The 24,612-nt window shown below is 44.6% G+C and overlaps 2 protein-coding genes across 4 annotated transcripts; one reads left to right on the top strand and one right to left on the bottom strand.

Moving 5' to 3' along the window:
* Position 1: 1 nt before the first annotated feature.
* On the bottom strand, positions 2-8,460 carry LOC141441695 (trafficking protein particle complex subunit 12). The gene is made up of 11 exons (XM_074106503.1): positions 8,197-8,460; positions 7,852-8,102; positions 7,421-7,501; positions 7,144-7,224; positions 6,511-6,676; positions 5,962-6,125; positions 5,554-5,697; positions 4,168-4,314; positions 3,780-3,946; positions 3,535-3,658; positions 2-2,981 (listed from the first exon to the last, which is right to left on the bottom strand). Exons 1-11 carry the CDS (start codon positions 8,324-8,326, stop codon positions 2,733-2,735), a joined length of 1,704 nt encoding a protein of 567 aa, XP_073962604.1. The 5' UTR covers positions 8,327-8,460; the 3' UTR covers positions 2-2,732.
* Positions 8,461-8,997: 537 nt separating this feature from the next.
* Positions 8,998-24,584, top strand: Vps35 (Vacuolar protein sorting 35). 3 transcript variants are annotated; one of them, XM_074106501.1, is made up of 18 exons: positions 8,998-9,121; positions 9,288-9,368; positions 9,782-9,902; positions 10,969-11,162; positions 12,520-12,648; positions 12,916-13,001; positions 13,787-13,979; positions 14,777-14,905; positions 15,604-15,705; positions 15,924-16,072; positions 16,784-17,003; positions 17,390-17,496; positions 19,328-19,496; positions 19,850-19,947; positions 20,362-20,540; positions 21,577-21,710; positions 22,676-22,985; positions 23,440-24,584. In XM_074106501.1, exons 2-18 carry the CDS (start codon positions 9,294-9,296, stop codon positions 23,622-23,624), a joined length of 2,580 nt encoding a protein of 859 aa, XP_073962602.1. In that variant the 5' UTR covers positions 8,998-9,121; positions 9,288-9,293; the 3' UTR covers positions 23,625-24,584. The 3 variants fall into 3 exon arrangements, with proteins under 3 accessions (XP_073962602.1, XP_073962603.1, XP_073962601.1); XM_074106502.1 differs by lacking the exon at positions 8,998-9,121 and adding an exon at positions 9,134-9,211 and having other exon boundaries at positions 22,676-22,849; XM_074106500.1 differs by lacking the exon at positions 8,998-9,121 and adding an exon at positions 9,134-9,211.
* The last annotated feature ends 28 nt before the right edge of the window (positions 24,585-24,612 follow it).

Below are 24,612 nucleotides of genomic sequence, written 5' to 3'. Positions count from 1 at the left end.
GTTTTTATTTTATCCTTTATTGGTATTTGAAAACATTCTGGCAACATTTAAACTTTTAACCGCCACGGTCGGCCAGACGACAAAAAAAAATTCTGAAAATTGTTAAACATGCGCCACGAAATGCCCACATGGCCACTATGACACCTTTTTCAGCTGTGTTTTACCGACCGTGGCGGTCAAAGGGTTAAACTTTAGTAAGCTTCTTGGATTCCAAATCCATTTTTGAAATGAATGTGTATTGCTGGACTAATCGAAATAGACGACTTGAGGTTCACCTTTCGAATAAAATTTATGAGTGATTCGTCATCTCAGCCTATATACGACCCACTGCTGTGCACAGGCCTTCTCTAATAATAAGAGGGCTTGGGTTGTAGTTCCCACGCGTTAGTGCGAACTGGGAGCTTCACACACTATTGAATTACTTAGTAGATTTAAGAAGAAGATTGATTTATTTGCCAACATGAACAATACAGGATACAACACAATACAGGATTTATGCAGGTGTCCTCACGATGTTTCCCTTCATAGTAAGGCTTGTATTTTTTTTGCATAACTTAATGAAGTGTGAGGCCAGCGTATTATTTCCCGAGGATATCAAATTTATTCATTATATTGCCAATTGCCATTTAATAAAATATTTTACTAGTATTATATACTAATTGAAAGAGATTACATAATTAAATATTTACAGGCAACACATAATAACAATTGCGATTATACATATATTGTGAACACTATTTAAAATGTATCATGTTCCACTGTTTTAAATCATAGGGCGGTTTCAGACTAGCGTTTTTTACCGTATACGGTCGTTTAATGACATACGTGCTTACATGCGCACTAGATAAAACCGAACGCGCGTATTCCTGCGCGTGCAATGCTCGAAGAAAATAAGGCTGGAAACAGTGCTCGACCGACGGTCAGCGCTGACCGTCCGTCAGCGTAGCTATATCTATGCAAGTCTATGAATGTGCACACAGCTACGCTGACGGTACGCACGTGATTTGGTGCGCGCGTACGGTCGGTCGAGCCGTCGGTCCGGCTCGTCGGTCGCGCGGCGTCGGTCGACCGACGAGCTATAAGATTGTATGGATGCGTTCAGTGCTTCGCTGACGAAGCGACCGACCTGTGAACTGTACACACGCGTCGCAGTTCGCCGTGCGTAGCACTGAATGAATTTTCGCAACCGACGGTCAGCGCTGATAGTCAGGACGTACCGTCGGTCGAGCACTGTTTCCAGCCTAAAACCGCACCCGTACGCGCGTACACGCGCTTCCAAAAACGAGCGTATACGAGCAAATAAAAACGCTAGTCTAAAACCGCCCATAGTCTACTTACCCTAGTTTAAATCATTGAGTATGACACAAAATTTATATGTATTTCAAAACTCTGTTAATGCTGGAGAATATATTGCACTAGAGTTTAGCCGCGTCTTCGCACGCATGAACTATTCGATCTGGTACAATTGTAATTCCGGGATTTTACAAAATTCCCCTGGGAATTCCCAAAATCTATATCGTTTTCTTCATTGAGGTTGTGTTAAGAACAACTAACTGTCCAAAATTTCAAGACTCTAAGCCCAGCGGTTGTTGTTTCGAGATTTTATCCCTATCTCGTGGGAATATCGGGATAAAAAGTAGCCTATGTGTTATTCCACATATCCAGCTATCTACATACCAAATTTCATCGAAATCCATCCAGCCGTTTTAGCGTGAAGGGGTAACAAACATATACACACAAACTTTCGTAATTATAATATAAGTAGGATTAACTCTTTCCTTATAAAATTTAGGATTCTCATACTTTGCTGAAGTTAAATCATAAACTTAAAATAGCTGTGACAACATTTAGCTGTCATTCGATTAATTGTGTTGGGGTATTTTTAAGACTTGTTATAGAAAAGCATGGTCATGCTTATTGATTTTGCATTTCATTAATTATTATGTTAAAACAAATGTCATTGTTAACTTAGATTAATGAAAAATCGAAAATACAAACTGAGACATGGATGCACAGAAAAACCATAAAAATGGGAATCGAACCCAGGTCCTCAACATTCCGCATTGTCCAGCAGTGGTGTAGGGGTTATAGCACGCAGCACGGAATGCTGAGAACCTGGGTTCGATTCCCAGTGCTGGTCTCTTTTTCTGGTTTTTCTGTGCACCCATGTCTGAGTTTGTATTTTCGATATGGTTTCAAGAGATACCCGTAAAAGTATCAAATTTGGAGTTGAAATAAAAAATACAAAAATACTCCAAAAACCAATCATAATAAATAATCATTGTGACTGAAGGTGTCTGATGTAAATATTAATCACTAACTCATAATGATAATTAATTAATTATTTTAAAGCATGGCAACCCCAAAGAATCTCCTTTAATAAGACCAATATTAACAAAATGAGTTAATTGCATGAATTTCCAGCATTAACTGATCTTGAAAAACCAATTTTGTATCATAACCATGACTTAAATTTGTCTGAATACCAGAGACCTTTCCTATATATCTGATCGCATTCTTCATCCTTCTATCTCACCAGAGACGTACGGGGTATTTGTTTTTCATTAACCAATAGGAACGCTTCATTTACCTGCGGGGGCACAGCACATCTCCTATGGAAACAGGTGAGCGGAGCAAGGCAAGGTAAATGGAAGTGTTTCTATTGGTTTAATAGAAACACGTTCCTCGCAAATCTCTGGTTGAAACAGCCTAAGCCAAGAACACATCCAAATTTAACTAAGCTTCAAACACTCCATCACATTGGGTATCGTGTCACTCTTGTACTTGCACATCATGCGCAGCAGATTCAGTTTCTTATCCATATTCTTGGAAGACTCCAGCTCGTAGAGCGTGCAGAGGTTAATGAGGAGGTGTTCATTGAGGCCTCTCTCCGGGTCCGAGTTGATGGCCTTCTGAAGGACCGCTATGGCCTCCTTCAAGCGGCCCATGTAGAGCAGACACACGGATAGGTTGTTTGCTACCTATAACGTTCAATATTTAGTCAATAAATTATACTCATATTGTCATATTGAACCATCTGCAATATGCTTCGTCATAAAAACTTTTGACGTTGTTCGTTCATATTTATTTATATGGTTGGGTCAAATCTTGCAAGTTAAATTTGACCCACTTCCAGTAGTGACCGGACTACTGGAAGTGGGTCAAATTTAACTTGCATTGATGAAATTTGGTAAAACTACAATAACCTGATAGTGACATCCTGGTAGTCCGGCCAGGATCGTCTCCACAGGTCGGAACTCTTCAACGGTTAATGGCATCGACTTGAAATTTGGTATTCAAATGTAGTTTGGGTGACAATACAAGTACAGTCAATAAAAAGCACAGTCAGCAAAAAAAGCTTGTATTAAAAATATTTTTTACCAAAACTTTTTTTCTAATATTTTATTTTATTTATTATTAAATAGGTTTCATTCTGTTATCAGTCCGGTGCAGATCTTTTCAAGTTCGGATCTTAGAGCATCGCCGGTCAGTACCGGGGCGTCCCGTTCCCGTTCCCGTTCCCGCGCGACTCACCATGATGTTGGTAGGCTCCTGGTCGGCTGCGCGAGCGAAGTTGTTGTACGCGTCTTGATACTTGCCGTGCGCTACGTCCAGCAGCCCGCGGTCCACGAACTCGCGCACGTCCGCCGTCGGACAGCTACAAACAGTTAGTTATTTTTTATGTTGGTCACTGTACTTGCTTAAATCGGATGACGATTCATCCGAATTACATATTTGTACATTGGGGGGGCACAGGCGGCCCTGCGGGGTTTTCTGACCTCAGCTGGCGCAGCGCTGCGGCGGCGGCCAGCTGCGCTGCGGCGGCTCGCCAGTGCCCACACAGCAGCCACAGGCGGCCCTGCGCGCTGGCGAGCGCCCGCTGCTGCCCGGGGCTGGCTGCCCGCTCCTGCAGCCCCGCCACTATCCTGCTGGCCAGCCGGTAGTCCTACAACAAGGAAACCCGAGTATAAACCTGTTTGTAGGCTGGTCATGACCACGACTCATGAAGCTGGTCATGACTCGCGAGACTGGTCACGATTGGCGAAGCTAATAATGACTCGTTTGGCTAGACATAACTCGCCAGGCTGGTCGTAATCAGTTAGGCTAGGCTGGTTATAAGTCGCTGGTAATTTTTTTCTACGCCGTGAACACACAAGCCACACCTACCTTCAAAGCAATAGCGCAGTTGACGATAGAGTGTTGTACTCTGGTCTCCCTGCCGCTCCACAGCCGGATGGACTCCGCCTTGTCCTGTTCAGAAGTCAGGACCCCGGTTCCATCTTCTGTCTTGCCTTCGTGGAGATTTGCTAACATCTGACAAGGAAAAGCAAAAATTAGTGTCCTTCTCACAACAAGAGTCATCGACATAGGACTTATCACGCTAACACACACTATGGTGTGAAAATCACGAAAGTTTAACAGCCTTATTCATAAAAAGTTAGAGCCTCCTTGAAGGCTCCTTGAAGGCCCGATGCTAAAAAACATGATTCATAAACGTCTGTTAGCGCTAATCAGTCGATCAAGGCTCTGCTAAAGTTAGCGGACCGTAGACCCTCCTTTATCTCCCTGCTAAGTCACAAAATGGCCGCCACAAGTTTGAACAGCTGACTTTGACAAGAGCAAAAAACCATACTGAAGATATTTTAGTGAAGGGTGGGGCAAAGATTAAAAAAAACCAGGAAAAATATTTTCAGGAATTTGTATTTAAAAATCTCTAAATTAGCAACAATAAATTAACAATAAATATGAAAAAAAAATATTAGGATGATTAACATAATTATGGCTTTTTGCACAACATAAACATGCGGATCGGAAATGGCGGGAAAACAAACTTCTCGCTTTTTATTTTTTTTCCTGCTAATTTGCTGTCACTGCTGTCAACTTTTTTTTTTTTTAATTATCGATTAGGCCATTTTTTTGTCTTTGATTTGTCAAGGTGGCCAACATAACGCGTCTAATCAGTCTATCAGCGGCTCAACAACTAGCAGACTGCTAGCAAGCGTTTATGAATCATACTTCTTGACAACCGTCTAACAAGCTTAATCAGTCTGCTAAGTAACAGACCGATCAAACCTCAATTAAGGATTTTTTATGAATAAGGCTGTAAGACATTATGTCATCGACATAGCTGCAAAAATAAGAGTTGAAGGGGCAATAGTCGGGCCACATCATTGGAAGGATAACCGTTGGGGGAGAAAAGTCCTCGAGTGGCAGACACGAACCTGAAGACGAAACTGACAGGCCTCCCACTAGGTGGGCGTGGCGCGTTGTCGTTCATTGAGGTTGTTCTAAGAGGGAGGCCTTTGTTCAGCAGTGGACTTCTTCTGGCTGATGATGGGTATACTAATGTGTGTGTTTTTTGACCCGGATTGTTGTGTTTCTCTCCTCTTCGTCCTCTTCCCCGAATGGGAAAGGGAGGGAGAAGCATACCAACTAAAACCACTCCGACGTTGTTCTCTTGCCGAGATTGGTAGGCGAAGATTTTACTACGACACCTCTCGACGGACCCAGCTTCTGCCGGGGCTACCCGCACCAAAGGGGGTGGTGGCTGACCTGTTGCACGACACACAGCACGCCGTACAGCTTGTCCAGCGCCTGGCCGGGCTGGCCGGCGTGCGCGGGCAGCTCGGCCACCAGCAGCCGCAGCGCGAACGGCGCCATCGACCCGCTGCGGTCGCCGTACTGCTCCGGGTAGAACTGCACAACAAACATTCAAAAATAAAATTGTTTATTGCGTGCAAGAGCCCGTGACGGCTACACCTTCGTCATTCCATAAGAGCTGATTTTTAGACAAAGAGCTTGCGACGGCCAAATTTTCGTTATTTTATAAAAGCTGGTTTTAGAGTGTGTTTTTAATACAGATGGTAACGATTTTCAACACTGAATGAATTTTATGTACAACAATGAATCTTAGGTAGTAAGAGTATAAAATTGCACCTCAATTCCCCCCCCCCCCCTCACCTGGTAGTACATGTCTGGCTGGGCGCAGTCCCTGAGCGCGGCCCCCTCCCGTGCGGCGGCCGCCCCCAGCCGCACGCGCGCCAGGGCCAGCAGCCGCGCCAGCCACAGCTGCAGCGCGCGCGGGGACACCCGCCCGCCCACGCCGCGCCCCGCCCGCCCACCACCTTAAAAAAAAAAGTCATGTAAATTGTAACGTTACTTCGATAAAACGTGACCGGTTTTACCATCCCGTTTCTCGTTTGAAGAAAAGATGGTGCGATAAAACCGCACGCGCTTAATCGTAGCTCTGAAACCCCAAAAATGAACACTCCTTCCTTTACTTATACAAGCGCACGAATTCCCCTTCCAGTTTGTGATCGCCACTAAATTTTCTCCCCCAACAGTTCTGTGGTTCTGTTCTTCGAGCGATGTGGCCCTTCCACTGCCACTAAAACTTGCATATTCTTTGAGCTATCTCAGTGACTTTAGTTCTTCGGATTTCCATGAACTCTTGTGTACTTGCGGATTCCGCATAAATCAAAAGATGTCAACACTCCATCATCCACTCACCCAGCAGCCCGGCGGTGAGGTTGACAGCAGCCCTCAGACAGCCGCAGCGCAGCAGCTCGCGCAGCCCGGCGGCGTCCCGCGCCACGTGCGAGGCGCGCGCCACGCCGCCGCGCCCCGCCTGTGACACCCCCAGGTATTTCACTGCTACCTCGTGGAGCGCGTCCGGCTGAAAAAAAAATGACATTAACCCACTGCAAGTAACTACAACAGGTACAAATACAAATAATTTATTTGTCAAACAGGTCAAAATAGTTGGTACATTGATCATAGACTTGTATCACTATGCTGCGCCCGAGGGCATACAAATATAAATGTCTTGTAGGTAGGCACATTCAGGTAATACTGGTAATACATATTGTGTCATGACCAGACTCAGCATGTGCTGTGAGGAAAGAAAACTTGCATCACTAATTCAAAAACCAAGTAGGGTTACTTATCATCAGTAAGGGGCTGTTTCACCATCCATTGATTAGTGTTAAGTGACGGTTAAATGTGATGCTATTCGAACAAAACAAATAGAGACGGCATCACATTTAACCGTCACTTAACACTAATCAATGGATGGTGAAACAGCCCCTAAGAATCACAGGAACTGGCATGAAAGAATTCAAATTACAAAAACAAGCAACTCACCAATTCTTCTTCAAATATGATCGTTGGTATCGTGAGAACCTCTCTTTCAGGGAAGAATGCTCCTCTCGGAGAAGATTGAGCCTGAAATATACAACTTAGTAAGAAAGATAAATGACTCACTAACACAATAATGAATTGAGGCCGCATTGTCTAATACAGGTGCTTATTTCACCATTTCTTTCTACACTCATACTGTTCCATGTGACAGGAAGAAGTGGTGAACACGATTGTGATTCCAACTTTGTGCCCTCTGGATTTACAATGGGTTTGAGAGTACCTTCAACAACACCTTCTTAGCTTCTTCACTAGGTATCCACGCGTCGCGCCGCCTGTCTGCCTCTTTATCAACTGGTTGGTCCTGAAAATAAAAATAGATTTTATAATCACCTTTTAAATATAAAAAAACCCACATTACAACTAAGATCATCTTGTAACTTGTTTTAGCATTTGATTTAATATTTAAGTTTAGTTTTGTAAGCCAGCCCTCCTACAACTGAAACAAGGCATTTTCCACTTCAGGTACAGTCGAGTTAATAAACTTGTGAGCAAGAATTTGATTAAAAATTCTAAGCCATTAACAATAGAGTTGTGTTCAGATATTTTTGATCACATTTTTGCTCACAAGTTTAAGAACTCGACTGTACCTATATAATTATTTCTGTTCTTGTTTAAGTAATAGTTTCAGAAAGTTTTAAGTTAAACACTTACTTTAATACCAAGTCCATCCATGGCTTCCGTTAATATATTTGGTGTGGCTATGCCACTAACTGACATCTGAGGGTCTGGACCGATGGTGTCAAAGAAAGTCGAAGGATCAGGCAAGCTCGTCGCAGGGAGCGCCGCAGTGCCACTCACGGTTGGCACAACGCTCGCAAACTTCATGTCTTCGGTAACTTTTTGCTGCGTGAAAGACGCCGTCATACTCGTTGGAAAAAGATTCGCTGATGTTGTTTGAGTAACTAAAATTTTTAAAACTAGCTTTAGGCTCACTGTAGCATACATAAAATATGTAAATTTAAACATGAAAAACTGTGAACAAGCCGAAAATGTTACCTTCACTTTCGCCCAAGTAAACGCTCTGTATCATATCAGAGGGTGATGTCCCGATTTCATCAAAAAATTGTGAGGCAGGCGGTACTTCTGTCTCGCCAAAATATTGGCTTAATGACGGTTTATTGTCCATTTTCCTGATTATTTATCTATAGTTAGTACTCTTATCTTTACGTACTTGATTTGATATCATCTGACAGGTTTAAGTGGTTTTTTGGAAGTTAAGTTAGTGCGTGCGTGTATACATATTCATTGTCAAATAAAGAGTTCTTGACTTGAACTTGAATATAGAATGAAAAACGTTTTAACCCAATGTTACTACCTGAAAATACTGCGAAAACGGGCTACTACGAAATACGAAAATAGAAGTTAGTACGTACCGTCCCGCCGAAGCTTATATTTTTTTATACAAGTGAGAAGGATGGTACGATACGAATTTCGAATTTTGTAGTAGCCCTGAGTGCCCTGAGGGCCTACTCCGAAAATCGAAGTTCGTATCGTACCGTCTCTCACTCTCATATTAAATAGTATAAGCGAAAGACGGAACGACACGAACTTCAATATTCGAATTTCGGAGTAGCCCCGCTGCTGCGTTTAGGTGCATAAGGTCGTATTCCCACCTATCATCGATTCGATGTTTTATGAAAAAAAACTGATACATCAAGTATATCGATAGCTTTTCAAAACATTGGATCGATTCGATGTATCGCATTTTGATCGCATTGGCATTGTAAACATCGATGTTTTCGATGCATCGATGTATATCGAATATCCCTAACGGAAGCCCTAATTAAATTATTTAACAGGTCACACTAACATGAGCAGCTGTCAGTGAAATAAAAAAAAATCAACAACACCCACAAATATTCTAATTAAAAATCTCTTATCAGCGAATTACATTCACATATTTGTCGTGAGTACGTTGCAGGTTAGTTATTAATGCATATTAACAGCATACCATCCGCTTCGGTTCACCATGCTGCCTACAACCAACCCATTCCTGTATATGTCGTCGAATGTTAGTGTGCGATGTTTAAACGATTTTGGAAGAGAAATTAAGTTATTATAACTGCTTGCTTGTTGTTTGCGTGCAGGTACAAATGACGAACCAGGCGTCTCCCGTCGAGGAGCAGGAGAAGCTTCTTGATGAAGCTCTCAACGTTGTCAAAGTCCAGGTAATTGATTGAACAGAAACGGCGATTGTGGCGAATGTATAACAGCCAGTTCTTGAGTTAGTTCGGTGAAGTTATAAAGTTAGTTATAGTTTCGTAATTTAAAGAGCTTTAAATTATGACAACAATTTCCATAAACGTTTTAATTTTTGTACAGTCAAGTTCTTAACTTCTGAGCAAACATTTGATCAAAAATATGTGAACACGACTTTATTGTTAAGAGCGTCTAAAATTTTTGCTTAGAAGTTTACGAACTTGACTGTACCTTCTAGGCCTTGCATTTGAGTACCTGAGGGACATAACTTCTATGATCCCACAAGATGGGATTTTGATGGTATCTAATTTGATTCTCTTGAGTATAAAAAAAGTTCAGTGAAAAATTGCACTGTATAAACTTTGTTGTTTTTTATCGGCAGGCATTCCAGATGAAGCGATGTCTAGACAAATCCAAACTGATGGATGCTCTGAAGCACGCATCCACGATGCTCGGGGAACTGCGGACCTCACTGCTCTCTCCTAAGAGCTACTATGAGCTTTGTATCCTTTCAAATTTTAAGAAGTGAAACAGAGGTTGGTAAAGTCATTGGACAGCAACAAACCTAGAAACAGTACCTGCTTTCAAGAGTGCATTCAGCTTTATAGCTATATAGCTTTACAGTTTTTTTTTTAATCCAGTATTTTAACGAGGCTTTAGCACACCAAATGTGACTATGTCAGCCTCATGGGGAGCCTCAGTTATATACACCACACTATAAATTTTAAGCTCTCCCTTGCACTGAAGCCATGTCTCTGGATGCAACTGCCTGTCAAACCTGAACCTGTAAATCAGCATTGCTGCTTAGTTCTTCTGAAAGCGGTCGAATTAGAATTACATTTACACCTCCATTGAATAAGCCATCCAAATACCTGTCTCTGATGTCCTTATTCTGATCACATTCCAAAAGAAAATGAATAAGGTCTTCAGTCTTATTACAACCTATACACAAAGGTGATTGTACAACTCTCATCAAATTCAAAAAACAGTTTAGTGGAATGTGACCAGAGCTTTATAGTCAAATACTAGTTATTTTTTTGCAAATTAAATATTGAAACTTATTTATTGTAGAATAGCAAACAAAATCAATTCTCTATTGTCACAGAAAGATTATTTTTATTAAAATCAGTGAGTTTAGTTAAATATATACTGTTGGCCTACCTTACCTGACCAGTAATTAAATAGTTATTAAAGTATGTTCTGTCAGGCCTTCAGGTTCATAACCCATTTAATTAATCCAGTTTTGGCAATTCAACTGTAAATTACAACTCTAATTAACAACACTGTTTAATTTTTTTTTTTTATTAAATTTGTGTTGTGCTTGGACTGAACATACATTTCTTTTTATTCGTAATAATAATTATCAAGCCAAATTTCGAAACCCTTAGAGTAATTAAGAAGCTCAGATTTTTATATTATTATCAACTGTCAGCCTAACAGACTAAAAATTATGTTGTATTATATTGTAGCTTTCTTTTTCCGCATTAGTGGGCCTTCAGGGTAAAAGCCTCCATCTTTTTACACTTTGTACAATTATAAACCACCACAATAGTACCTGAACCACCGCAGACATGGCAATAACGGACGAGCTCCGTCACCTCGAGCTGTACCTATTAGAGGAGTTCCGTCGCGGACGCAAGGTCGCCGACCTGTACGAGCTGGTCCAGTACGCCGGCAACATCGTGCCCCGGCTTTACCTGCTGGTCACCGTTGGGCTGGTCTATATTAACACCAATGCCAGTCTGCGGAGGGACTTGCTTAAGGTAACATTTGATCATTGTTACGAGTTAGTTAATCGATCTAATTAGCCCATTCAGTGCCATTGACGCCCACTGGCGTCTTGGTGGACCCTAATATGATTCCGCAGACGCCGCTGGGCGTCCAATTTCTAACGAAAATTTCATGTAAATCCTGTGGTAAATGAATGCCCATGCCTACATTAAACTTTTCGAATATCTGGACATTGTCAGTTTTAGGATAGCAAACATTTTGTTTTTTACTTTGATTTCTCAGCAATGAATGTATTAAAGAGATAAATGAGTTATGGTGCCTCAAACTATGTAAAAAAAAGTGGTCCAGACATCCTGACGTCAGAATGTGTGGGCCATTTTCTTAACTAATTTTTTTGTTGTGTATCGAGGTACTAATTATTTGATTTTCTAAACATCAAATATCTTCATTAGTCCAGGGGTTCTGACGGTTACCATTAGTTGCTACAACTGAGGCTATAAACTTAGAAACATGCTGTTCTTATACTTTCCCTTAGGCTGCGGCCACATGAATTCGCTCGACGTTCGTTTCCAGTGTCAAATGTAGTCACGTGACATATAGGGACAAAGCTCAAAATGTTGAGCTTTATCGTTGGAAAAAAAACTTCAATTTCGGCAAAAACATTTTTTTTTTTCACTCCAACTTCTTTTTACCACTGCCACGACTGTTACTAAATGAGATTAAGAAATCAGCTTCCAAGAACAAGACTATTCCCGCAAGAAGCCATCTTGTCACTGCTGCTCGACGCGGCCACTTGACGCTACTTTTTTGAGTCGCGGGAAATTCAAAAGCACCTTCAAAATGGGGTCACGTGACCAGATTTATCGCTGCCATCGAGCGACGAGCGACTGCATTTGGGGGCACCTTTATGATTTCGTAAAAACCTTTGTTTACTTCGCCCCATAGTCTACACTCGAAATTGACGTAACTATGCTCTATTGAGGTCATCATCATCATCATCCCAGCCTATATACGTCCCGCTGCTGGGCATCATCTCAGCCTCAGTTCCAGTAGTTCCCACGCGGGCCCAGTGCGGATTGGGAACTTCACACACACCGTTGAATTGCTTCTCAGGTTTGTGCAGGTTTCTTCACGATGTTTTCCTTCACCGTAAAGCTCGTGGTAAATTTCAAAAGTAATTCCGCACATGAAATTCAGAGGTGCGAGCCGGGGTTTGAACCCACGATCCTCTGCTTGAGAGGCTATAGGTCACACCACTCGGCCACCACGGCTTACTATTGAGGTATTTGAGCTTATTTAGGATTAGTGTCTCGTTGAGGCTTCGTTACCCGTTGTTCGTTCTGTGTGTTGGCGGTGGCGGTGGCTATAGTGGCGCGCGCATGTCCTCAGGACCTGGTGGAGATGTGCCGCGGCGTGCAGCACCCGCTGCGGGGGCTGTTCCTGCGCAACTACCTGCTGCAGTGCACGCGCAACGTGCTGCCCGACGCGCTCACGCCGGAGACAGACGACTGCGGCACGGTGAGGGGGGGGGGGACCTGGTGGATTCCTTCCATTAGATCGACGTATTCTTCGCTCTTATTCCGTGGACCTAAAGTGTTTTTTGATCGGCTAAAGCAGATTCCGTGTTAATAGATGTGACAGAACCTAACACTGGATGAGCTGGTGCTTGCAACTTCATCTATGTCCTGCTCGTTCAGGAAAAAAGTAGCCTATTTTGATCTGGGATCTGTATGTTATCTATATATATATGGTGTTATCATTGACAATAAAGATCTTTCTTCTTAGGTTCGCGACGCCATCGATTTCATATTGATGAACTTCGCGGAGATGAACAAGCTGTGGGTCAGGATGCAGCATCAGGGCCATTCCAGGTCAGTGACGGGCCGATCCGAGACAAACCATGTGTCTATGCTACGCAGCCTATCTCTACGGTGCGGATGGCAACACCAGCGCGCGCCCCTTCCCTTCTTGACTCGGCTCGCGCACGCGGCGCGTCCGCTCTCATATTTTTTGATTATTTTTTGGTCCTTCGAGCCGGATCATTGTGGGATCTAGCCCTATGTTGATTTAAATAGAACTTGTGGATGACATAGCTAGAATGGTTTAATCAGTCGAAATTACAAAATAATCGCAAAATATGAGAGAGCTGACGCGCCGCGTGCGCGAGCCGAGTCAAGAGGGGAAGGGGCGCGGGCGGCGTGCGCTGGTGTTGCCATCGGCATCGTAGAGATGGGCTGCGTAGCATAGACACCACGCCTTTTCCGATTCCGCATCGATAGATTAAGAGCTGGTTTCCACTTGTCGAATGTCGGGCCCAGATTTTAATCGAATGTTCCAGCGGCAGAACATGTTATATGAAGTTATAACACCTTGCCCGACCCTGATTATGTGTCGGTGTCGACAAGGAATATCAGGTGTTTTGCCAGTCGTCTACGTCCAGAAAAAATTGTATCGGGTCTCGCTCGTCAATGAGTAAGTATGATGTTGTTCACATCGGTCAGATGTCGGGGCCGACTGTAGACTCGTACCAACGCCAGTGGCGCCAGCTGCGGTCGTGGCCGACAGCCGACCAGTGTGAACAGAGGCGCCGACATCCGACAAGCGGGAACCAGCTCTAAGGAACATGAGAAGATAAACGGATGTCTTGTTCGGGCAGGGACAAGGAGCGCCGCGAGCGAGAGCGCTCAGAGCTACGCATCCTGGTCGGGACCAACCTGGTGCGGCTGTCGCAGCTGGAGTGCGTCAGCGTGCAGGAGTACCGGCGCGCCGTGCTGCCCGCCATACTGGAACAGGTCGTCTCCTGCCGGGACGCCATCGCGCAGGAGTACCTGGCGGAGTGCTGCATACAGGTGACACGCTGCCCACGCTGCCCACTACCGGCCCAGTGCTGCATACAGGTGACACGCTGCCCACGCTGCCCACTACCGGCCCAGTGCTGCATACAGGTGACACGCTGCCCACGCTGCCCACTACCGGCCCAGTGCTGCATACAGGTGACACGCTGCCCACGCTGCCCACTACCGGCCCAGTGCTGCATACAGGTGACACGCTGCCCACGCTGCCCACTACCGGCCCAGTGCTGCATACAGGTGACACACTGCCCACACTCCACAGAAAACCAGCGTTGCTGCACATACTGTGCGGCAACACATGCTGAGTGGAGACCCTTTTTGGTATCCTGCCGTGTCACCAAGTAACATAGTTTTAAAGCTAGTTTTAGTTTTAGGTGGTACTTATGGAGCCAAAATAAACTTTTCTTTCTTTCTTTCTTCTTTCACACTGCCCACTACCCGCCCAGTGCTGTATACAGGTGACACTGCCAACACTGCCCAGTACCGGCGCGTCAAAATATACTGAGCGGCAAAAAATCTGGCCGTCAAATATATGCAGTAATAGCTGATACATAAACTTTAAAATGAAAGAGAACACATTTAGGCTGCGTTTTCACCAGAGATGTGCGAGGATTTGTTGCGTGTAAAGTGTTTTTCACGAACCAATAGAAACGTTTAAACAGCATAACTCTAGTGGAAACAGCTAAGCGGAGCGAGGATAGGTAAACGAAGCGTTTCTATTGGTTCGTGTCAAACATTCCCCACAACACAACCTCTCCCATGTCTTGACTCGTGTGTGTGTGTGTGTGTGTCAGGTGTTCCCGGACGAGTTCCACCTGGCGACGCTGCAGCCGTTCCTCAAGTCGTGCGCGGAGCTGCAGCCCGGCGTCAACATCAAAAACATCATCATCGCGCTCATCGAGCGTCTCGCCGCCTACAGCCAGGTACGACGACACTCAATTATTGCTGTTCAATTGTTTTCAATAATTACTTTCTGCCAAGTTACTTGCGACGCATTCTTGTTGGCAATGATGGTCTTTCCGAAGGCGCTGGTAGTTTAAAAAAGTGACATGTTAAATAGCCTTTTGCAGAATAAACGTTTTGATTTTAAAACATGGTACAGAAAATAGAGGAAATGGCATGTCACCGAGACGATATATCAGTTCGCCTAAAAAGCAGATGGTCTAAGAAGCAATTGGTATAACTAAGTAGTAAGTGATCTCTATGAAGCAACTGGTTTAAGTAGCAAGTGATCTAAGAAGCAACTGGTCTAAGTAGCAAGTGATCTAAGAAGCAACTGGTCTAAGTAGCAAATAATCTAAGAAGCAATTGGTCTAAGACTCTAAGTAGCAAGTGATATAAGAAGCAATTGGTCTAAGTAGCAAGTGATCTAAGAAGCAACTGGTCTAATTAGCAAATGGTCTAAGAAGCAACTGGTCTAAGTAGCAAGTGATCTAAGAAGCAACTGGTCCAAGTAGCAAATGGTTTAACAAGCAATTGGTCTAAGTAACAATTTAAGTGATCTAAGAAGAAATTGGTCTCCGTAGCATGTGTCGTTGGCAGGATACGTGTTTTTTGTTTTATCAATCAAATGAAAAAATAACAAAGACGTAGTTCGTCAAAGTGTCTTTGTTTGTTACAGCGCAACGAAGGCGGCGTGAACTTCGTGGTGTCCGAGGACGGACAGGAGCAGGAGGTGCAGCTGTTTGAGGTGTTCTCCGACCAGGTCGCCGCCATCACGCAGGTGAGCGAGAGCGAGCGAGACAGGTGCCGCGGCAGAGCGGCGCAACTGAGCGGGGGGACGCCTGTTGAGCAATACTATGAGCAGCGCTAATTACCTACACATTTGCGAAGCGATTCAACAGTTTGTGTGAAGTTTCTGATCCGCACTGGCCCCGCGTGGGAATTACGGCCCGAGCCCTCTTTTTCTAAGATAATAATGGTGATTGGTATTTGTCCCAGAGCCGCACGGACATGCCGCCGGAAGACACGCTCAGCTTGCAGCTGGCGCTCCTCCGGCTGGCCCAGCGCTGCCACCCCGACCGGCTGCAGTACGTGGACCGCGTGCTGGCTCACACCGACACCATCACCAGAGACATCCTGCAACACAGGTGGGGACAGGGCCGGCGTCATGTTGCGGCTGGCGCAGGGCTGCCACCCCGACCGGCTGCAGTACGTGGACCAGCGTGGGACAGGGTCCAGCATCAGGCGAAAGACGTCTGCTGCTGAACAAAGACCTGCTGTTGTAATGAACGACAACTCGCCTCTTGCATTCACGGGTGTATATAACTTTGTCTAAAAAGCAGGTGGCTGAAGTAGCAAGTAGTCTTAGAAGCAGTTGCTACTTAGTAGACAACCGACGTCTACAAAACAACCGGTCTAAATAGCAAATGGTCTGAGAAGCAAGTGGTCTAAGAAGCAATTTGTCTAAGTAGCAAGTAGTCTAAGAAGCAACCGGTCTGAGAAGCAAGTGGTCTAAGAAGCAATTTGTCTAAGTATCAAGAGTAGTCTAAGAAGCAATTTGTCTAAGTAGCAAGTGGTCTAAGAAGCAATTCGTCTAAATATTAAGTGGTCTAAGAAGCAACTTGTCTAAACAGCAAGTGGTATATAAAGTTCTCCGAATGTCTATTTGACCTCCATTCGACCATTTCCTCGTTCGTCAATTCTTATTCTATGGCCCAAAATTGATGATGGTAATTTTATGGCATAAAACTTGATAATTATGTCGGATAACATTTTTAATTTTAGATAACAATTTCAATTGAAGCACTATTTGAAATAGTACGTAGAATTCTATTGCTTAATGTTCTTTCTTTCGACAGTGGCAAAACCCATTTGGAACAGAACACGGCCGTGTTCAAGGAGCTGATGAAGATCCTCAAGCTTCCCGGGGAGCACTATAAGGACGTGCTGACCCTCACCAAGCTGGCGCATTACCAGCCGCTCATAGCGCACCTGCCGCACGGCGGGCGGGCCGCCCTCGCCGCGCATCTGGCAGGCCTGCTGATAGACGCCGGCACCGTCGTCACCACGGCAGAGGACGTGAGTACTGGTGCACTACCGGCCTCCTAGCGCACTAACTATTTCGTGTTCTTGTGAGAGTGGCTAGATCCATCATCATGTCAGCCGTAGGACGTCCACTGTTGGACATAGGCCTCCCCCATAGACCTCCAGTTCCTGCGGTTGGAAGCGGCCTGCATCCACCGTGAACCCGCGGTTTTATCCTAATCCCTTATTTTGTAACACACTTGAAATCACCATCGTTTTCATCACTTCTTTCTGTCACACAACATAAGACGAGGTTAGAAAGAGCTGGTGAATGCAATCGTAAACGCGCCAATACGACATCTAGTCATCCGTCCATCTCGTTGGTGGACGTCCTACGCCGCGCTTGCGGCCCGTTCCCGTAACACGTGGTCTGTTGTCAGGTGGAGTCGGTGCTGTCGATGATGGACGTGCTGGTGCGCGACCAGCCCGACCAGCCCGACCAGCCCGACCCTGATGACTTCGCGGAGGAACAGTGGCTGCTGGCCAGGTGACAGACAAACACTCATTACATTACATTACTAGAGTTATTACAAAACATGTTTGCGTACAGATCGCCGTAACCGAAATAGTTTATGCAACTGTTACGTAATAGGGGTCCTTACAACACAAAAGTCCAAAAGTCCTTTCATAATAAGATCACATGAGTGCTTTAAGGCCTAATTACGTACAGTTGCATACAATATTTTATCACACACATATTATTAGTTCTGCCAATCTTGCTATATGCCACAGAAACTTGGTGCCTTTATAAAAGTGACATAAAGCGTCTCGATGCCTTTCATATGAAGTGCTTAAGATCTATACTTCGCATTAAGTGGCAGGACCGAGTCCCAAACACTGAAGTCCTCAGGCGAACCAATCTCAATGGCATAGAGTCTTTGTTGATAAAAGGACAGCTAAGGTGGTGCGGACACCTTGTGCGTATGAAAGATGGTAGACTCCCTAAGGCCGTCTTTTACTCTCAATTAAAAGAAGGAAAGCGGGACATGGAGAGCAGTTCTTGTATTACAAGGACGTCCTAAAGCGCCACCTTACCACATGTAACATCCCATGCGAGACTTGGGAATATCTCGCGAAGCAGAGACTGGAATGGCGCAGCTCTGTAAATAAGGCTGTTGCAAATGAGACGCATCGCTTGGAACACCTGGATGCCAGACGTCTTACTATAAAGACCCGCCCGAGACCTTCCTACACTTACACGTATAATGATAGTGGTCAATTACATTGCGCGCCCTGTAATAGGACCTTTAAGACTAAGTTTGGCTTTGCCAGCCATATTCGGGCACATAATAAACAAGCCTAAAGGTTCGCCTTTGTCGGACACGACATGGAGGACATCATTAGTACTCTAAAATGGGTTCAGAAACCGATGACAAATGACCTGCATTGCATTACTGACCTGTTCTACCATTAACATATCCATAGGTGTTAAACTAATGTACTTAATAAATAAATTAAAGCGGATAAAGGAATTGATTTCTATAAACTTTAAACAACAACACAGCAAAAAAAACTACAAAAAAACGACAACAGTAATGGCGGAAAGACAAATCTCTATTACGAATGTTTTTTTTCACACAGACACAGACGTCCTTATGCTTATGTCGCTCGAGGTCAAATTGTCGTGCGATTTGTATTTAAAAAATAACCAAAAAAAAATATCTATCAGTGACATTTCGTATAGAGAAAACGTTGTGTCTATGGATACCAGAATAGAAGCCCATTTAAATTGTATTGGTTTTGACAGCTGTTCTAAATTTGAAACTCATTACACGCATTATAGAGGACTTATGCTATGGGTGTTGAAATCTATTAGAACAAGAGCCCGCGACGGCCAGACCTTCGTTATTTTGTAACAGCTCAGTTTTTTTATATGTGTTCCTAACACAGGTACGAGTAAATGATATCCAACTATGAAATTTGGGACGTGGTGGCGGTTGGTTCGATCATTTTCCCACAATCATTATTTCCTAGCAGCAAAATTTGCCATTCGCAATTTTTTCCCGAATGCTTTTTTTCCCCAATGTGCTGTTTAACTGAATCTTGTTTTCACAATCGTGTTTTTTCCCCAATTTTCATTGACACAGAAACATAGGCAGGTTTAGGTCACGCTAAGTTTGCATCGGCCCGAAGGGCCATAACCACGCGAAAGTAGGAGCTCCGTGAACATTGTTTCTGTGTCTATTAAAATTGGAAAAAACGCGATTATTCGGGGAGAAAAGCAAATGGAAAATTTTCTACTAGAAAATATTAGATTAAAACTATGTAGGATCCTTCGCGTCGGTAGCCCAAAACTAATGATCTGATGGTCCCGGCAGGCTGATCCACCAGTTCAAGTCGCCGTCGGCCGACCAGCAGTACCTGATCCTGAGCGCGTGCCGCAAGGCGCTGCAGGGGGGCGGCGCCGCCCGCATCAGACACACCTTCCCGCCGCTGCTGTTCCACGCCTACAGGCTGGCCGACCAGTACCGGTGCGAGCAGGACCAGGTCAGTGCCCACTGTGACCAGCCATCATCATCAGAGGTCTTCCATAAAGTAGGTACGTCACATTTTTCTCCCCCGGAGGGACCGGGGGGGGGGGGGTGTTTAAAAGGGTCAAAATTGGGGAGACGTACTTTATGGTTCGCCCCTCCAGCGGAAGTCGTCCACTGTTGATCAAAGCCCCCCCTTAGAACGCCACAATGAACGACAACTCGCCACTTATAGATGCCCTCGATCCTCGCGATGTCATCAATTTATCTAGTGGCAGTCCTCCCAACGCTTCGTCTTCTGGTCCGTGGTTGCCACTCCAGGACTTTCCAGCTTAAAGACTCCAATTGTTACAAACAATGTATTTTCAGGACGAGATGTGGGAGAAGAAATGCCAGAAGATATTCCAGTTCTGCCACCAGACTATCAGTATGCTCGTGAAGGTCGAGCTCGCTGAGTTGCCGCTGAGGTAATTTCAAAATTCACTTTTAAAAGTCATAGCAGGCAGGTATCAATTCACATTTAAATGCTAATGCGTTATAACATGTTTTAAGAAACCTACGTCAACGATTATAAAATCCCAGAAATTCAAAATAATAACTATCGAGTTTTAGACGTTTAATATGTATTTAAGTACTTACGTATTTATCTAGTACATAAATATAGAATAGAATTGAATAGTTCATTAAAATACTAATTACAAGATTACAAAAATTATCAGCACTATCCCGTAAGTGCCAAACTAGGCTGGGCCTGTATCTTGGCACTCGCCGAGTCAGGTTCCAGATCAAACGGTTCATCCGTTGCCTAGCACAAGCATAGCTTTGCTTAGTTTGAGACTAGGTCAATCGGTGTTAATTGTATTATTATGTTAATATGGTAGGTTATACCTGCAAGGCGCCCTGGCCATCAGCGAGATCGGTTTCGCGAACCACGAGACGCTCGCGTACGAGTTCATAGCGCAGGCCTTCTCGCTCTACGAGGACGAGATACCCGAGTCGCGCGCGCAGCTCCAAGCACTCACTCTGGTCATCGCCACCGCCGAGCAGGCCAAGTGTCTCGGTCAGTATTGGACAATGGACACTCTCTGACGCGGAGACGACACGTGTCACCATCGACCAATCATATTGGTTGAAATCCACATCTCGGATATGAGATGTAATATGATTGGTCGATCCTACGCGTCTCCTCTACGCTCCGCTCGTCTCCGCCTCAGCGGAGCCGCAATCTTATAAGCATAACTATTAAAAACCTGAAAACTTTTTATGTCTATTGAGATTGGTGTTTGGGGTATCTTTAATTTCAACTCCAAAGTTTGTTACTTTTACGGTCATTCCGTAAAATCCATATCGAAAATACAAACTGAAATATAGATACACAGAAAAACCAGAAAAAGAGACCAGCGCTGGGAATCGAACCCAGGTCCTCAGCATTCCGTGCCGCTACTTAAGTGACTAAATAAGAAACAAACAAGCTGAGATATGTGGTGCATAGGAGAAATTCATGTCTGTACTCCTGTCCAGTGGTGGTTTAAGGGTATGGCACGCGGCACGGAATGCTGAGGACCTGGGTTCGATTCCCAGCACTGGTCTCTTTTTCTGGTTTTTCTGTGTATCTATATTTCAGTTAGTATTTTCGATTTTCATGTCTGTCATCGTCATCATATCAGCCGTAGGACGTCCACTGTTGGACATAGGCCTCCCCCATAGATCTCCAGTTGCTTCGGTTGGCAGAGGCTTGCATCCACCGTGAACCCGCGACTTTAACCAGGTCATCCGTCCATCTCGTTGGTGGACGTCCTACGCTGCGCTTGCCGATCCGATAGAACCTTTCGGCCCCAACGACCATCTGTATTCCGCGCTATATGGTTTGCCCATTGCCACTACTATACAATTGGCTTACAAATGAGGCTATGCTAAGAATGGATATTCAATTCATAGATACTTTAGAGGTGTTTAGTTAAAGTACCTCTCTCGAAATAACTTGTATCTACGGTGGCTTATTTGAATCAATCGAGCGTGAATCCAACACAGATAGATAGCTTCACATTTGTAGGGAACTCTCGATGTGTCGCCAGTATAATAAGGGTGGTTTACAGGCGCGGAGAACATGGAGCCCCTGCGGACGTCGTGCGCGCTGGCGGCCGGCAAGCTGCTGAAGAAGCCCGACCAGGCGCGCGCTGTCGCACTCTGCGCGCACCTCTACTGGAAGCGCGACAAGGACGGGAACCCGGTCAGCGCACACTGCCGTTTCGCACAATTATTTCTTCCTCAAATGTTTCACTTGGCAACTGTTTCATTTTCCAACTCACGATTTTTTGTCTTATAACATATTTTTTGTTGGGAACTTTTATAAAGCAAACCTAAACTAACCTACTGTGTTCTATAAAAGCATAAGAAAATACACTGAAAAAATTTTTGGGTTCGGAGAAAATTGAGACTTCGGAAATTAAACAGTTGGCTAATGAAACATTTGACAAACAATAATGTGCGAGAACGCAGGATACTACTCGGTGTAGACAGAGTAGACAGAAAGACGGTGTAGACATTGTAGATTCAGTGTAGTTTAGACATTGGCGTGAAATCGGCCTATTCCAGTCCATAGGAACGCATAAAACTACCACAGAGGCCTGGAAAGTGGCGGCGGTAACCCCAGTTCATAAAAGTGGAATAAAGTAACTAACAACTACGGGCAACTTTCTCTACTGGGATCTCTTTAAATAATGCTAGAAAAACTGGTAAATAAACGTTTAGTCAACTTTTTACACAAAATCATCTAAGTGACACTCAGTTCGGTTTGAAGAACCCGTTTTTATAGTAATTGAAACTATCACACGACATGTAGATCAGCACAAAGTGTGCGTTGGTATATTCTTCGATTTCACCAAGGCCTTCGACACAGTCTCTTTTCCAATACTAATTAGAAAACTAGAACTGTCTGGTATTCGTGGGATTCCACTAAACGGTTACGAAGTTTTATGTCGAATCGAAAACAATGTCTAAAAATCCATGGAAAAGCGGGCGACTTAAGAGAGAGGTAACTTTTGGTGTCCCACAGGGCAGCATATTGGGACCAACTTTGTTTCTGCTTTACATAAATGATGTGATTGTCTTAGAACTTGTACCCATTTGCAATTTACGAGTACTTGTAGGGTAGATGTCGCCAGTCGCTATGAATAATGTGTGTATTTTGGTTAGTGGCCGCTGGCGGAGCCGACGCGCGCGCTGGAGTGCCTGCGGAAGGCGGCGCGTGTGGCGGCCCAGTGCATGGACGGGGCCGTCCAGGCGCAGCTGCTGGCCGAGCTGCTGGGGCGGTACGCGCTGCTGCGGGCGCGCAGGCACCCCGCGCTGCAGCCGCCGCTCATACACGCGGTGAGTGTTGGCAAGCGCGCGGCCGCAGCGCATGGACGGGGCCGTGCAGGCGCAGCTGCTGGCCGAGCTGCTGGGGCGGTACGCGCTGCTGCGGGCGCGCAGGCACCCCGCGCTGCAGCCGCCGCTCATACACGCGGTGAGTGTTGGCAAGCGCGCGGCGGCCGACGGGGGTCGCTGAGTACTACCGGGTGCCATGTTCGGGAAGTATTTTATTTTAGATGCGAGCTCGGACTTGTATCCATGATCAGGAGAGGGGGAAAGCCACTGATCATTAATATTATTATGTTACTAATGTCCACCAGATGTGTGTGTTTGACGACCAGATGGCCTAGTGGTTAGAGAACCTGACTACGAAGCTTGAGGTCCCGGGTTCGATTCCCGCGTCGGGGCAGATATTTGTATGAAAAATACGAATGTTTGTTCTCGGGTCTTGGGTGTTTAATATGTATTTAAGTATGTATCTATCTATATAATTATATTTATCCGTTGCTTAGTACCCATAACACAAGCTTTGCTAAGCTTACTTTGGGACTAGGTCAATTGGTGTGAATTGTCCCGTGATTTTTTTTTTTGATGTGATCCCCACCCAGGTGATCACCAAGATCCGCGAGGAGCTGGGCAACGTGGAGGCGAGCGAGGAGGCCGAGCAGATCGCGCGACACTTCCACAACACGCTGCGCCATCTGCGCCGCGCCGCGCCCGACCAGGCGCCGCTGGACGACGCGCTGCTGGCCTAGGGGGCGCCACCGTCCGCCATGCCCACTGCTGGACGTAGCCCGTCAAACTCCAGCTTACCCCCATACACTTGGCCTGCGTCCACTATGAACTCGCGGCTTCAACCAGAGGCGGCATTGTCTAACGTGCTGACGTTCGCAATTACATTCTACCCTCGTCTTACGCCGTGTGACAGAAAAAAGTGGTGAAAATGACTGAGTCCAACTGTGTTACACATTAAAGCCTCAAGCTATCCGTCTATCTTGTTGGTGTACAATCGAACAAGTTGAATCATGACCTGAGGTGGAACCTTTTAATAATTAATTTCACTATGATTTCCTTGACAAAAATATGAGATGTCTACATGATATTAGTAGCACAAAGGTTCCGACCGGGGTCATGATTCTATTTGTTCGACTGTACGTCCTACGTGGTCTATATGCGAGAACTTTTCGGCCCCAACGGCCATCTGTTCTCCGTGCTGTATGGCCTGCCCGTTGCCACTTCAACGCAATAATTCTCTCGGCTTTGTCGGTCAGAACTAACAGGCATTTTTGTTTTTATCAATTCTGTAGAATTAATGTCGTCCACGGATCGAACCGCTGGCGGAGTTTTATCACAAATCATGTAAACACTTGGGTACAAATATGGACAACACTAATGCATTGATTGTGAATCATAATCAAGTAGGTAATTAATAGGGTATTTGACATTATTAACCTATAATAAAAAAACTAAAAAAAAATATGCTCTGATAGAAAAGCCACTTCATTTTAACATATTGATGAAAATTTATGGGGGAATAAAAAGTATGTCAATTGGTGTCAAGTATCCTATTAAAATTATACAGTATTTTGTAAGGTGTTTATTATAAGATCTATTGTAATTAGATTTTAGACTAAGACAATGCCTTTATTCAGTGATTTGATTATATTTTATCATTTTAATTTTATTATGTTAGGCGTGGAAGTTAAAAGCAATATGTAATGTTATTGTAATAAATGCAATTTATTTAAATGTGTTCAGTTTATTTTATTTCATCAAGTCTT

Source organism: Choristoneura fumiferana, chromosome 24 (assembly GCF_025370935.1).
Source record: "Choristoneura fumiferana chromosome 24, NRCan_CFum_1, whole genome shotgun sequence".
In the NCBI taxonomy this organism is placed as follows: domain Eukaryota; kingdom Metazoa; phylum Arthropoda; class Insecta; order Lepidoptera; family Tortricidae; genus Choristoneura; species Choristoneura fumiferana.
The sequence above is the reverse complement of the archived record's forward strand: the minus strand, read 5'-3'. Positions and strand labels throughout refer to the sequence as shown.

What these genes read in the sequence shown, in the direction of transcription:
- LOC141441695 (XM_074106503.1), bottom strand. Translation starts at nt 8,326, where the DNA reads ATGGACAATAAACCGTCATTAAGCCAATATTTTGGCGAGACAGAAGTA. An exon ending in TCATATTTGAAGAAGAATTG is followed by an intron (nt 6,677 to 7,143) that starts GTGAGTTGCTTG and finishes TTTTTTTTTCAG; the next exon opens with CCGGACGCGCTCCACGAGGT. An exon ending in GCAGCGCTGCGCCAGCTGAG is followed by an intron (nt 3,659 to 3,779) that starts GTCAGAAAACCC and finishes AACTGTTTGTAG; the next exon opens with CTGTCCGACGGCGGACGTGC.
- Vps35 (XM_074106500.1), top strand. Translation starts at nt 9,170, where the DNA reads ATGCTGCCTACAACCAACCCATTCCTGTATATGTCGTCGAAT. An exon ending in TGGCGGAGTGCTGCATACAG is followed by an intron (nt 13,980 to 14,776) that starts GTGACACGCTGC and finishes TGTGTGTGTCAG; the next exon opens with GTGTTCCCGGACGAGTTCCA. An exon ending in GTCTCGCCGCCTACAGCCAG is followed by an intron (nt 14,906 to 15,603) that starts GTACGACGACAC and finishes TGTTTGTTACAG; the next exon opens with CGCAACGAAGGCGGCGTGAA.